The sequence below is a fragment of the Streptopelia decaocto genome (assembly GCF_964273445.1).
Source record: "Streptopelia decaocto genome assembly, chromosome: 22".
In the NCBI taxonomy this organism is placed as follows: Eukaryota; Metazoa; Chordata; class Aves; order Columbiformes; family Columbidae; genus Streptopelia; species Streptopelia decaocto.
Window position 1 is genome coordinate 3,256,704 of NC_138677.1, and position 14,760 is coordinate 3,271,463.

Consider the following 14,760-nt stretch of genomic DNA (forward strand, 5'->3'; position numbering starts at 1 on the left):
CAGTGTTTTGGCTTGTTTGGATTTTTTTTGTTGTCATGACACAACGTTGATGTTTTTTCATTTGATTCTTCTGGCAGCCTTTTTTTTTTTCGCCCAGATATCACTCACCAGCTTCACTACAAATAGCTCTGGCTGACCTGAAAACGCTTTTCCACTGATCAGATAATTCATCTTAAATGCTCTGCCAAGTCAGTGAGTCACTCGTGTCTCTACAAACCCGGTAACAGCCTCATCACCAGCCAGGCCGGCAAAGCTCACACCCACAGACAGAGAGTGCTCAGCATTTCTTATCATTTTCCCCTCTGATGTCATTAAATCAGGGAAAAGAGATCCCTCCATCATCTTCTGGAATGAACTCTCTGTCCTGCTGTAGACGGGAAACAAGCAAAGAAACCAAGGCAGAGATCTGGAAGGGTCAAGTGCAGATGGAACAGAGCATCTTGGGTCCTTCTCCTTTGGGTTTGAATTTCTAAAACAAACCAAAATAAAGATAATAATAAAAAAATATTTGGATGCACAGCATTTGAAAAGACAGAGATGAGCTTGGAAAAAGCAAACTTATTGAGCCCAGTCTGCATTTTCTCTCCACTGAAAGCAGGCAAAACTCCCTTTCAGTTTTTCTGAGCCGCTTTTCTCATTCAACATCTCAAGTACCATCTCAGGGACTTTGTGATGTCTCTCCATAGCAGCAAAGGGCTCATGGTAAAACCCTTTTTGGTCACATCTTACACAGTTGGATGGGCTCTGTTTAGCCTGGGCAGCTCCACAGAGCAACAAGACCTGTGCTGCTCCCAGGACTCACCTCCCAGCTTTGCTCCTTTGGCGGCAGGTTAGCAATTATATTTTAGATTGTATTTGTTCTTGTTTTCTCGGTTCAGCCACTCGAGGAAGGACAATCAGGGTTGCTATAGCAATGAAAGGATGACTTCTTAATTTGTGAGAATCTTCCTGTTAATTATTCTGCGAATGGTAATCCCATGAAATACGCCTTCATTGGGGAATTTCAGTTGGGAGCTGCGCTGGCACTGAAGGAGAAGTTAAAAAGAAATAAAAGCTGATGAAGACATTTTTGGGCAAAAGAATGAAAAAATATATATTTCGCTGAATTTTCCTGGCCTGTTTCATGTGCCGACAAGAACAAAAGCCTCATGTTACCCAGAAACAAGGGCCTGGAATGGGTCCTAAACTTGAATTATTAATGGGTAACTTGAAGCGCTTTCATAGACTTTCTGAGGAACAAGAATATCAGGCAGAATTAACAGATTTAAGTCAAACTAAAATCATGTAAAGCTTAGCAGAGAACAAGTGTGATTTCAAGGGCTGTTTAAATGGGGAGGCGCCAAGGGAAGCGCCTTTGTTCTGTTGCATTTCCCACCCCACAATCTCTAAGCCCAAGACACAGCATTGAAGCACGGTTACTTACATTTTTAGAATGAAAAACCACTGTAGCTTGCTCAGGGTCATGCAGCAAGGCGATGGCACACGAGGACGGAGCTGGAGGCCCCCGCGACCCCTCCGGCTCCATTTGCACGCCGAGCAGGTACCACGAGAGTCACCGCTAACGCCAACATCTTCAACCCCCGGCTGATAAACAGAGCCCTGGAGACAGGGTTGACAGATCTGAAGTTATTGCAGAGAAGCTGGGAATGTCAGAGCGAGCGGGACAGGCTCCGACGGCTGAAAAACACCACTGCAAATCCAATATTCCCCTTCTGTAATAAAATCTGTAGATGTCACTCGGTCTGCAAGCTCTGGGTTGATTTGGGCTGAGAAGAATCTCTGTGCCCCCAGGAAGTGTCTTCCCCCATCACCAGCCTGATCTGGATGCCAGAGGCTCAGCTTTGCCACCGGTGAGATATTAATGTGCTATAATGTGTCTTCAGGCAGAGGAGGAGGAGGAGGAAGGCATCCCAGAGCATCCCCTTTGCTGCTGGGAGATACCGGGTGCAGCTGGTGGGGAAATCTTCCTCCCCAAATAGTTATTCCACTGGAAAATGCTGATCCAACTCTCAATATGAAGTTTTATCAGCACCTTTGGGGGCAGAGGTGTCAAAATGGAACATTGCATTGTCTTCCAACACCTTCAATTAGAAGCTGTTCCCCAATATGCAACCATTTGAGCATTTTTTGTTTCCTTTCAAGGGCAATTTTTTCTCTTTAGTTGCTTTAATTGCTTCCATTTTATGCCCCATTATAAATCAAGGCATAATATTATATACATTGAAATCCAATCAAAATTTCAATTTTCTATATATATCAAAAAGCCATTTAACGGAGCCAAAGCTACTCTGGAAGGGATGGGATTTAATTTCAGGGGAAACATCAGCGTTCAACATTATGTTCCCATTTGGAAAGGCACATTCATTTAAGTAGCCAAGCTCCCTCTGCTAAGTGCAGCTCTGGGTCCCCAACAGTTTGAAGATGCTGGAAATGAGTGGTGAGGTGCCAAGAGGGTCCAAAAACATTCAGGAAGGGCTGAGAAACTGAGGTAGAATTATATGACCATGATCTCCTTGAGCAAAGTCTTTCTTCTTCCAGGTGTCATCATCATGGGCCAAGTGCTCCTTGACTTCCCAAGGCCTGGTAACCCCTTTGTTCTGTTTGAACTCTTTGTGGCAAAAGCAGCATCCTGCAAAACTGAAAACAGAGTGGGGCATGGATGGAATCCAGGGATGGGAGCAAAGCACCTCCTTTTGTTTTTAGAACAATGCATTTCTCTGCCTGTAAGGCCAGTCCTTCCCAGTGCAAACCCTTCACCTGGGAGGGCTTGGGGTGCTGGGGGTTCACACAGGTGGGGGGACCCCCCTCCATCTCTTCTCCCTCCCCGAATAAACCCATTTCGCAGGTGTTTCGGGGCTGAGATCCCGCACCCTGAGCAGTGCAGCATGAGTTTGGGACACAAGAGGGCAGGCACAGGCTGTGCAAACCAGAGATAGATCCAGCTCTGTTGTCCCTCAGCCACCCTCCTGGCCCTGCTGCGCCGCACCACCCCCCCCCCCCCCCACACACACACACACTACCTGTAAGGGGGTAAATAAGGGATTCTTCTGAGAGACAAGTCTTCTGGCCCTGCCTGGCTCTTTTGCCCTCGTTTCTGGAGCAGCGAGGTCTGCGAGGGTTGTTCGGGAGCTGAGGTTGGGCTATGAGCTCCCAAAGCAGCTGCTTCACCCAACCCAGGGATGTCCTGTCCTGCCCTGGGTGTCCCCAAGGAGGGGGGCTGCAGGTCTCCTGAGCTGGGCTCTGCCATCCTGGGGGTTTTTATGGGACCAGCCATGTTGCTTTGTCCTTACCAAGCACATCCACCTGCAGAGAGGCCACTTGCGTGGGTGGCGAGAGGTGCCAACACCCTTTACCATCCCTTACAACCCATCTCATGGGTGTCACTCCCTAGTGCAGCTCCAGGTATGACCAGAGCTCCTTTCCTCTGCTCTCAGGACACCCCAGCTGACACCAGCCCCTGGGCACAATCTGAGCCCCAGGCACTTGCTGGAGACCATTTGTCCCCCTGGTTTGTCCCCCATGTTCATGAGTGATGGAGCAGACCTTGGCGAGCCGGTGCCAGGCAGTACTGCTGGGCACGGAGGTTTTTCCTCCAGACTGCAGCCAAAGCACTCTACATAGTTAAATAATAAAAGGCAGCAGATGGTATACGGTATGAATTACAGAAATCAGGATTGTAAAGGCAGCGCGCATGGTGAACAAATGAAAGCATTAACGCACCAGGCCAAATAACGCAGACGGGGAGCGGAGAGGAAAGAGATTTGCAGATGGATCGGTGATGGGTGGGAAAGAGAATCCATCCCTGCCAGAGAATTTTTAGCAGGGAACGGTCTTGTCTCTGCCCTGGGGAGATGATGAGCCCAAGGGTAAACAGGCAGTGATGTCTGGAGCCCAGGAACAAGGGTGCTGTGGCAGCTGCTTTAATTCTTGTTCTTGAGTCTGCTGAGCTCTGTCTCTATGTCTCCTGGAAAGGGCATAACAAGATGCAGGAGGTTTGTAAGGCCTCACCTGGGCTGAATTTCAGCTTAATGAAGAAGGGGCAGAGCTCTCTTCAGCCATATGTGGCTTTGCACTGAGAGCCTGGCTTTGGTCATGAGCAGAGATGCAGGAGGAGGGGCTGGTTTTTGTATTTCAGAGCTGCTGTAGAGCTGCACAGAGAGGAAAACAACCTCATATGGCAGCTCCTGCTGCCTCTGCACCCCAGCTCTCCATAAGGACCAGCCATGGTCTCAGTACAGTCCTAAAGCCTCCTGGCTGCAGAAGGATGGTTCAGCTTCAGGGCAACAACCTGGTATGCTGATAGATCTCCAGGTAAATTCAACTCATGGCTATGCTGTGAGCTTTCTGGGTGATCGCTCTTGAGTCCTTTGGTCTGTCTTTGCCTCAGTTTCCCTGGTGGAAAATGGAGACAACAGGATTGTGTTGCCACATAGAGGTGCTGGGATGAGCAGCTCAACTTGAGTTGCTCCCATAGGGTGCTCTATGCTGGAGGATGGCTGGGCTTGCCTTGGGCTGCCAGGGCCAAATGTGGCTTTGGAGGCAGCAAACATTGAAAATGCCTCATCTCAGGGTGAAAAGCATCAGGGTGAGGACAAGGAGGCTCATGGCCATGCCAGCTGGTGTCCCTGAGGGGGCTTGGACCCATCACTGGAGCTGAAGGGGCCAAACAGCACGAAGTACAAAGGCTCTTCCAGGGTCTGCTCCCACGAAAACAACACTTGGGGCTGTACATTTTAAAAAATGGGCTCATTTTGTCCCAGGTCATCTTTGGGTTTGTCCTTGAGGTAACTTCATATGCAGCCAAGAGTCGCTGGGGATCACCCCACAGACCGTGACAGGCTCTGTCTGTGCTTTGACCCTCTCCTCCCACCTCATCCAAGCTGGGAATGTCACCTCTAGGGTGACCTGGCCCCTGGGACCCTCACCTGCCATCGTGCTGGGTGATGTGCAGAGATAGAAACTGTTTTTTAATTCTGGATCTGAACAAAGGCAGGTGAAAATCCTGCTGTGCACTGGGACAACACAGAGGGGAGTTACCCCAGACGCTGGCACCTTTCGGCACTGGCTGAATCCTGCTCGTTCCCATCTCCTGCAGTGAGCACTACGGATGCTCTCATGACTAGAGGCATCGTTACAGGATTTTGCAGTATCCCGTGGGTAGGAAACATCTCCCACTCTGCTCCCCCCGCTCCAACCTCCTCCTTCCAAACCTCCAGGCTGAACGCACATCTGGGAGCATCTTCCCCAAACACATCCATCACAGCTGCAAACAAAACATCTGGAGATCCTGCTGGCCGAAAGTCTTTGGAGTCCCCCTTGGGCTGAGCCCAGGGGGCTATAGGAGCTGCTCGGCACAGCCCCCCCGGACCCTGCCGAGGCTCAGGTGCTTACAGACTCACCCCCAGGCAGGAGCGGGGCGTCTCGGATCGCAGCCCCCTCTCTGTGCCCTCCCCAGGGCTGTCTCCTTGCCGCGGGGCTCCGGATCGATGCGTGACTCACGGCTCTCAGCGCTTCACCCTGTTGAGAGTCCTGAAGCCAAAGGAAGCTCTGAGACGGAGGAAGGAGACATGAGGGATGCTGCAGCCCCTCTCCTCCCCCTTCTTCTCTCCACCCAGTCCTGCCCTGTCTGATTTTTTGCTCCAAGCTGCTGCGTGACACAGGAGAGATTTCATGCTATTGCTTTCTCCCTTGCTCGGTCTGCATGTCTGTGTGTGCATGGAGCTGAGCAGCAATTTCCACCCCCTTTTCTTTTCTTTTTAGCCATTCCCTTTCCCTCCCCCTTTGCCTCTCGTATTTCTCCTGCTGAATTAGCTGCCCACCTTTCCCTGGGAGAAGCCCTTGGAAGCAACACCGGCAGCACCGGCTGAGGTTTTTGAGGACGATATTTCTTGGAGCCCTGCCCAAAATGGAGGGGTGGGGAGGAAGAGAGATGCCTGAATCCAGCAGCTCGCATCCTCGGAGCACGGGGAGCATCACCCGATCGGTCTGAAAGCCCCACCGCTCTGCAAGACATCAGCTCCGGGAAGCAGCATCCTTGGACTTTTACGCACTAGTTAACAGGCTGCGAGCTGCCTCGACTTGTTCTAAGCTCGCTCTCTCGCTTAATCTCGTCTCTGTTCGGCGCGTGTGTGTGTGCATGTGTGTGTGTAGGGGGAGGACTTTATTTCCATTGGCTCGGCTTGCGCTGCCCACCCACATCTCTTCCACATCACCTTGGTGTCTCCCTAAATAAAACCAACCCTTCTTATCGCACCGAGAAAATCAAGAGCGAGAGTTTGAATGGATTTTATATAAATATTTACCCCCGCGAAGCTACTGCTGAGCTTGTGGGATAAACTTGCAGCAGCTGGCCTGAGATTGTTCTTCTCTCTCCTGCCCTTAAAAGGGTTTAATTACTTTCAAGAGGGGAGGGGAGGGATTCGGATCCCAGTTCCAGCTACAGACTGACCCAAAAAGCAGTGCCAGGATTTAACTACCTACCCCTGATGGATCTCAAGGACAGCACCAGCGAGGGCAGCATGGGCAGCCTGCAGCCTTCCAGCATCCAGATTTTTGCCAACACCTCCACGCTGCACGGGATCCGCCACGTCTTTGTCTACGGGCCGGTGACCATCCGCCGCCTGCTCTGGACCATGGCCTTTGTGGGCTCACTGGGTCTCCTCCTGGTTGAGAGTTCCGACCGGGTGGCTTTCTACTTCTCCTACCAGCACGTGACCAAAGTGGATGAGGTTGTGGCAAACAGCCTGGTGTTCCCTGCTGTCACCATCTGTAACCTCAACGAGTTTCGCTTTTCCCGGCTCACCACCAACGACCTGTACCACGCCGGGGAGCTCCTGGCTCTGCTCGACGTCAACCTGCAGATCCCCAACCCTCACCTGGCTGACCCCGCTGTCTTAGCCATCCTCCAAGAAAAGGCCAACTTTAAGCAGTATAAACCCAAAGTTTTCAACATGCAGGAGTTCCTGGCGCGGGTCGGCCACGACCTGAAGGATATGATGCTGTACTGCAAATTCAAAGGCCAAGAGTGCAACCACGAGGACTTCAAAACTGTGAGTATGACAGACGCTCTGCTTTTCCCTTCTCGGGGTGTGCGGATGGTGGTGGTGTGGCAGGACCAGGACAGCGTTGGAGGTGACTCGCCAGCCTGTGTGGGCGCAGTGCGATGAGTGGCTGGTGTCTGCTGGGCTCTGGCAGGGCAGAGGAGGAGGAGGCAGCCTGTGGAGTTGAAGTTTGTTTGCTGGAGTCCTAACGGGGTTACGTGGGGCCAGCCCTGCAAGGGGTTTGCAGCAGGTCCAGCCTCCATAAGGTCCCCAGCTCCCAGGAGGCTGCTTGGTGTCAGACCAGGACATCAGATGGGTCCTGCTGAGCATCAGAGGGGGCCTGGGGGTCTCCTGCTATGGCCAGTGAATGTTAGCCAGCTGGAGAAGGTAGAGAGGGCTGGAAAGAGGCCAGCAAGAGGGGAAGGCATTCAGGGATGGTCTGAGTGATGTCCATTGGGTAGTTATATTTCCCCGGGTGTCTGTAGCCTTGCTGAAATCTTGGAAGGGGAAATTTTTCTGCTTGTTCCTAGTGGTCGTGGCTCATAAATGGTAGTTTGCTGCACGGTGTGGGCAGCAGCTGGGTCCCTTCCTGATGCTGTGTTAGAGAGAAGGGGGGGAAAGAAGAAGAGGAGAAGAAATCAGTCTCTGCTCTAAACCAAGTCTGCTCTTAGGCTGGTGGGGAGGTGGAGCAAGCCGGTAGTCTGAGGATCCTGAAGGAAGCAGATGCTGCTCAGCTTCCAGCTTCTGGATGACACCCTGATGGCAGTGCAGGCTGGCTTGGGTAGCTTGACTGGAAAAAAAATACATCAGCTGAAAATAAAAAGCAGGTTGCATGGAAGAAGTGATGCCCTCTGTGTGTGGTTGGGCTGCAGGGTTTGCTCCCCCCAGGCTGGGTTTGGGTCCTGTCCTGGCAGAGATGTGGGTCGCGGATTGAGCTCAGTTGTATTTTGTTCTCAGGTGACGCTTGTCCCTTTGTACCAACTGAACTGACTGGGGGGTCAGTGATCCTGGAGTTTGTAACGCTGCTGCTTGTGTCTCTGGGAGTGATGCTGCGTGTTCTGCTCACTTCTGTGTGTCCTGCAGACAGGCAGGTGTCATAACAGGTTTTGTGGTGGTCTGGTTCATCAGCAGGATTTTTATCTGTTTTTAGGAGAAGGGAATATTTTCTGTCTCTGCTGCTTTTGGGTGTCCTAGCCAGTGAGTCCAACTGACTCATGCTACAACAGTCATTTGCATCATCCAGACTGTGCTGTCTTTAAACATCTGAGCAGGGACATATAATTTCATGCCTCAGTTATTGCTTGTGATGCCTTGCCCGTTTCAAACTGGATATCCAGGCAAACTGCTACTTTGCTCCTTGGGCAGAGCCTGGGCCATGCAAGTTGTAGGAAGATATCAAGAGAGTCACTAGGAGAAGAGGTTGCTAAAGAAAAGATGTGTGACTAAGTCTGGAGAATGGGATAGAAAAGAAGAAACATGGGACAAAAGAGTTGGGGAGTGAGGACAGATCCCAACGGGACAGACAGACATCTCCTAACCATGGTCAGGGTGTGGGGACAGGGAGGGATTCTGCCCATGGGCTTCCCAATAATGCAACAAACACCAGCTGAATGCAAAGGTCTCAAGTCCAGCAAGAAAACAGCACTGTCAAAATACATGCGAGACTTAAACGAAGCTGGTCCTGTTCTCATATGAGGCAGAAGCTCTTGGCAGGCCCCCTGGGACATGGTGGGGTGTCATCTCATCTCCCTGGCCGTTCAGCTTTTCGAGGTAGCTGCTTTTGAAACAATGACATATGGATTATTATTATATTTTTCTCATGGGGGTTACAGTAGTTTCCAGAAAGACTAAACATTCCCTGTCTGCTGAATAAACCCTGGCCCTGCTAAAACAGGTTAGGGCCAGCCAAAACAGACAGGATATTACAGACTCACAGTGCTTGTCCTTGTCAAAGTACTATAGAGATTCAGAAAATACTTCGGCTCATTCTGCAAAGCAGCTCCTAGATGATCCAGAAGGCAACATCTTGCATCATTGCCTGCTGTGCCTCTCTAACAGGCATGTGTTCCAGTTTCACTGGCTCCAGGTAATCCCTCAGGTTATGGAAATCCAGGGAGCAGCACTCAAAGGGGACACAACAACCCTGTTTTCCTTCCAGACTTTACCTCTCAGAGATAAAAGCGTCTGCTTGAAAGCTGAGTAGGTCTTTCCACAGGGAGGATGCTGTAAAGGTCTTTCAGCTGCCTCCGGGCTGAATCAGAACCTCATGTCCTGGATGAATTTTGCATTTAATCACCAGCGACCTGTTGCAACTGCATATGGGCTCTGTGACAGCCCATCCATTCTGCTGCATTACCAGCTGGGAAAAGAGGAGCATCACCACTGAAGCCTGATTTCTTTCCTGTCAGGAAACAGAGGGTGTGAATCCCAGAGCAGTTTTGTTATACATCATCACGGTGAAGAACTCCGGCTCTTTTTCTATCCTCCCCAAATTCATGCATCTGGGAGCAGAAGAGGCGGGAGTTTTGCAGCAGGAGGCTGCACCAAAGCAGTTAACGCCGCAATAAGGTTCTGTTAAAGAAGTTACTGCAGCATTGCCAGCTGGCCAGCCGTCCCCTTCGATGCACAGGGGGGTGTGTGTTGTGCGCAGTGTGTCCCCTGAATAAAGCACACGTTGCTTTTGCCACGTGGCAAAGCAGAAGCTGGAATGGCAGTGTCCTGGCACTTTGAAAATGTGACTTTACCCTCCACTCCTCTGCTCCAGTTCTGTGTCGCTGCTTTATTAACAGGATTCGAGCTGTGCTTTCCTTACATTCTCTGTTCCTTCTCCTCGGGATATTGTCTAATGCCTCCCAGACAATGTTTCCCCATATTATGGTCTGCTCAGAGGAATGAGCCTCCTAAGCTTTTCTGCAGAGATATATCCACAGGGAACAGCAAGGTCTTAGCGTATGTGCTGACTCCTGAGCAGCAGATAAGATAATGCAGACCTCTGCTGTAGGCAAAGCAATGAAGAACAGAAAATTGGCAGAACGCGCTTTAGCAAACCCATTCCCTTGGAGTATTTGGAGGAGGGAAGCCTGATAACAGCAGCAGCCAAGGAAATCCCCTCCTTTTTTTCTGCATTCTTCCTCCCAGGAGGTCTTGGTTGGAAATGACCTCGCAGATGGCATTTTTCAGGAGGAGCTGTGCTCATGCTGCTCGACATGACATTAAGGTCTTCCCATCCTACTGCTGCTGAGCCTGGCAAAGCTGCGGCTCATCAGCCCTCGATTTTCTGGGTCTCTCTGTGGGTGTGCTGATCAAAGCCTTTTTCTTGGGTTTGTCGGTGCGGCTCGTGGTCCTTTGCTGTTCCAGCATGAGATGGACTGAGCAACGGCAGGGGAGCCTTGCAGGATGCGGCACAGCAAATACAAGGGACAGCGGGGGAGAAAAGTCCATGAAAACTCATTCAGCCCATGGGGCAAATATATAATGATTGATGGCATGACCTGGGAGAAGATACAGAGAATACAAGCAGCAGGGGCAATGGGCTGAGTCTCACCTTGCTGAGAAAACCATCCCCAGCAGCCAAACCCTGCCAGACGTATTCAAACGATGGCAGCGGGTGTGCGTTCTGGTGTGTGAACGTGTTTTCCAGTCGGGTCATTTGCTAAATGGAACGTGTAGCGTGTGCTTCCTCACACATTCAATTCATTTTAGAGGTAATGCAATAACTTGGCTTGTGCCAGCTCTGCCTGTGTTGCCAGGTGTCTATTTATTTCCAGTGGCTATGACAATTGAAGGATATAACTGATTTATTTTCAATACATATTCTTACTGACAGACAGTGTCCACATAATCGAGATCATCTCGTGGATATTTGTTTTGAGACATGAGTTTCTGTCAATCTGTCTTTCTCCATGCATATTTTTTCCCATTCTAGGCCAGTATTTAGTAAATAGCTTTTGCTTTTTATACTGATTAGTCCATTCTCATCTCCTGTTATACAACTTCCACTTTCCTCAAGAAAAATTCAGGCTGGTGGCTGCTTGATTTGGAAAAACATTACTTCTTTCTATTTAACAATGGTTTTCTGGAAAATGTGCGTGGACATAGGAGGGAGCGCAGGGTTATTGTGTTACCGTTGTTGGTGTCTTGGTTGGGTGTCTAAAATGAACTGGATTGTTCCTGGATCATGTATCTGTCCAACATGCAAACCATGCCCTTGAGAAATGCAGAGCTTTATTTTATTATTATTTTATTTATTACTAAATGGTAGGACAGTGCTTTAACATTCACCAGAAAGTTTCATTGGGGGGATGGTGGTTGGGATGAATATCTGTTCATGAAAAAAGCTTCCTGGGTCTCGAATGGTTACTGGAATTAAAATCCAACAAAGGGAAGGCTGTAGAACTTCAGCGGGGTCTTTTCATGTCAACCCCAATATTAAGTCCTTTAATACTAAGTATTCCCACTGCGTGAAACAACTCCTATAGGTTAGAAGCTTCAGAAGTGTGGCTGGGACGTGGGTGATCCAAGTTTGAGACATTGGCCTGACTCAAGACCTGAGCAGCACAGTGATAAACTCCTCCTTAGTTTTCTTTTAAGAGGTCTGTGTTCTGTTCTGGTTTAAGCTGTTTCTTGACCAGGCACAGTCCCCTCCCTCATTCAGGGTTTGAAATGGGAAATAATCTGAAGACCTGAGGTATCTCAGAAAGGAGCACAGTCAAAGTATCAGAGTCAGCTGGAGATCAGAGGGTTTTGAATGCCAAGGGAGATGAGGCACAGGGAGGAAAGACAAAGCACTTCTGTGCCTAAGAGCCAGCTGTGGGCTCAGCCTTCCCTTGCCCGTGGCCTTGGCTTGTGTCGTGCACCCGGCTGCTTCGTTTCAGGGGGAGCAAGAACCACTCTTGTCTTCTAAGTGATTCCCATTCATCACTATTATTCATCAGGAAGCCAAGTGAGAGCTCCTCTGTCCCACAAACCGCACCTCATCTGCTGGGGGGATTTGCACTCAAAGCAGCATCTGGAGCTGAAGCAAAATGCAAACGTTGCCCTTGAGATAAGGAAGAAATGCTGAGCAAGAGGGATGTCATTAGAGTTGCAAGGACAGAGGAGATGGTTGAGGGTTGCAAGGCTTCATCAACGTTTTCCTGGAAATTACACGAGGCTTTCCTTTGCATTACAAATACTTCTGAGTCCGGCTTCTTGCACTTCAGCTCTGCTACCTGCAAAACGGCCTTAATACCAGACAGACACTGAGAACTGGAGTGCTGGGAAAGCTTGGAGAGGCAAGGTTGTAAAAACAGAGAACAAGGATGATAAATGTCTGTCAGCCACCATGTCCTGGTGTTTCCTCAGCCCGTGGCTCTCTGCAACAAGACATTTCATCTCACAGGGTCTCCCCGACGACAGGGAGGTCTCCTGGGTCCAGCCACTGTTTGCTGTAGATAAAGGGTGAAACCATGGGAAACATTAAAATGTACTTGTGCTCTTTCTATATGAACCAGATATAAATCTAGTCATGCCCAAAACTGTAAGTGAAGACCAGGAACATATTGAAAAAGCAGCACGGTTTCCATCTGGAGAGGTAAAATGGAACATAGCTTGTCCCAACCTTCTTCCCTACACTTCATGCAAATGGCCCTTGGAGAGTTCCTGGCAAATAATAAATAACCTCCCAGATGTTCCCTCTTGCAGGACCTTTGTGCTTATCTGACTAAGTGCAGTGATCCCATGTGAAAAAACATGATGTGAACCACTCTGGGTTTACCCTAAACACACCTTGCAAGGTCCTGACTGCTGCAGTTCAGTGTCCATGATCCCCATGGAAGGAAATAGGCAAAATTCGAAACCAGTGGTCATGAAGCAAAACAGTTTTCACTTTATTAAAAGAGAAAATAGGTCTGATCCCAGTGCTGGCCTGGATGGCTTTTTAAGGTCCCTTCCAACAGTATTCATTTTGTGATTCGATAGTAAAAAGCAGGTGCACATCTCTTTTTCATCTTTTCATGCTCAATTCACTCTCAGTGTTCAACGACAACATGGAAAATTACGGACAATTTGGGAAGATGGTTACGTTCCCCTCTGTGAGCCTTGTGTACAAGTTTGAGTTCACATTCCTGACCTAAGGAGAAAAACTGGCCTAAAATGAAGAGTTGCTGACAACTCTGTCTGCGCTGAGCATCTGAGGCATTCACAGCTCTGACTCCATAATGAACCTGTCATGGTTTCTCTGAGCAAGCTCCTGTCCTTCCAGCCCTATTTGCTTTAAGAGAAGACAGGTGAGATTCCCTAAAAAAACCCTCAAATCCATCATTCAGCTCCTCCTGACTGAGAAAATGTTCACAGCAGCAGGGACAGCAAGGTCAACCCGAGGCATCTCCATCTGCAAGTCCCTCCTGTGCCTTCACAAAGGCATTTGTTAAAGGAATTTATACCTGGAGCGCCAGCCAGACTCAGCTTGGCCAGTGCAGCAGAATTATGTGTTAATTTGTTGTCAGGCAGGACGCTTGGTCAGGGTGCAGGTAATAAAATGCAATATATTGCCCAGATACTGTGATAAAGTGGGCCCAGGCAGGGTGCCGGATGGATGTGTTACTGCCATAGCTATATGTATATAGTTTTCAAAAGATGTAGAATGTATTTTGCCTACTGGGCTCATGTTACCCTTCATGTGGCTTTCAATAGCAGAGCTCTTTGGAAAAACAGATCCATTAATATCAATCTTGCCTCCAAGATGAGCACAGCTATGAGAGAGGTGATCTTGCAGAGGAAGGAAAACATGAACAGTTCCATATTTGCAGGTCACAAAAGTCAGCAGCTAATTTGCCACCTGCATCTGCTGAGAGGTCAAGAGAAAAAGCCTTAAATGTATTCCCTTTACTGAGGGATGAGCATAACCTGGATGGTCTTCTGAAAGGTGGTTGGGATTTCCAGACCTGCAAATAAGCGTGAGGAAACCTCTTGGGGATGACGAGCTCAACAAGCTCAGATGGAAACTGAGCTAGAGGAGGTGGACACCAGAAAATAAAATTGCCCCTTGGAAGTAAAAGAGCTTGTGAGGCATTTAAACAGATTGACACCAGAATGCTCAGGCCCCACTAAGGAACAACTTCCACCCAGCTGTGAATATTTACAACTGAAGCAGGTTCCATTATTTGAGGAAAAGCTGAAGTGTTTTGATCTGTTGTTGTTGCAGAAAGGATTTAGCCTGTGCATGAAGTCAGGGGGTGTGAAGTGTAGAAGTGAACAGTAATGGAAGATGCACATATATTTGCTCAGGGTGAGGCAGATGGAAGGAGGTTTAATCTGCGCTTGGTTGGATTTCCAGAGAGGACCCATTGCAAAGGAGCCTGGGCCATCAAGGCCTTTTCATCTGCAATAGCAGTTGCCCAGTTCTCTGCTCCTATCAGACCAGCCAGTTCTGCGCTGTGATTTCCTCTGAGATCTTATGAAAACTGCTGCCGTGGTAGATTCTCAAACAATATTCCCATCCAAACCAATCTTCATGTAAGAATTGAAATGGTTTTCATGAGCGGTATGACGAGACAGGGTGTGGATATCATGCCCTCATCAAGAGAAGGCGTTGCTGTGCCAGACGAGAAGCTTCATACTCATCTACTGAACTGCATTTATTGTATACCACCCTGGCAATGAATCCCACAGCCACCATCCCTTCTACAGATGCTCCAGGAACACTTTAAGTGGCCATTAACTAATGCTAAATTATGATGGA

General features: G+C 49.1%; 1 protein-coding gene across 1 annotated transcript in view; it reads left to right on the forward strand.

Annotated features, from left to right (window-relative positions):
* The first annotated feature begins 6,470 nt into the window (after positions 1 to 6,470).
* LOC309448938 (acid-sensing ion channel 2) overlaps positions 6,471 to 14,760 on the forward strand; it is a 394,345-nt gene continuing 386,055 nt past the window's right edge. Inside the window, exon 1 of the mRNA XM_082070818.1 lies at positions 6,471 to 7,049. Within this exon, the coding sequence (XP_081926944.1) occupies positions 6,486 to 7,049 (564 nt within the window). The 5' untranslated portion in view covers positions 6,471 to 6,485. The remainder of the gene's footprint in view (positions 7,050 to 14,760) is intronic.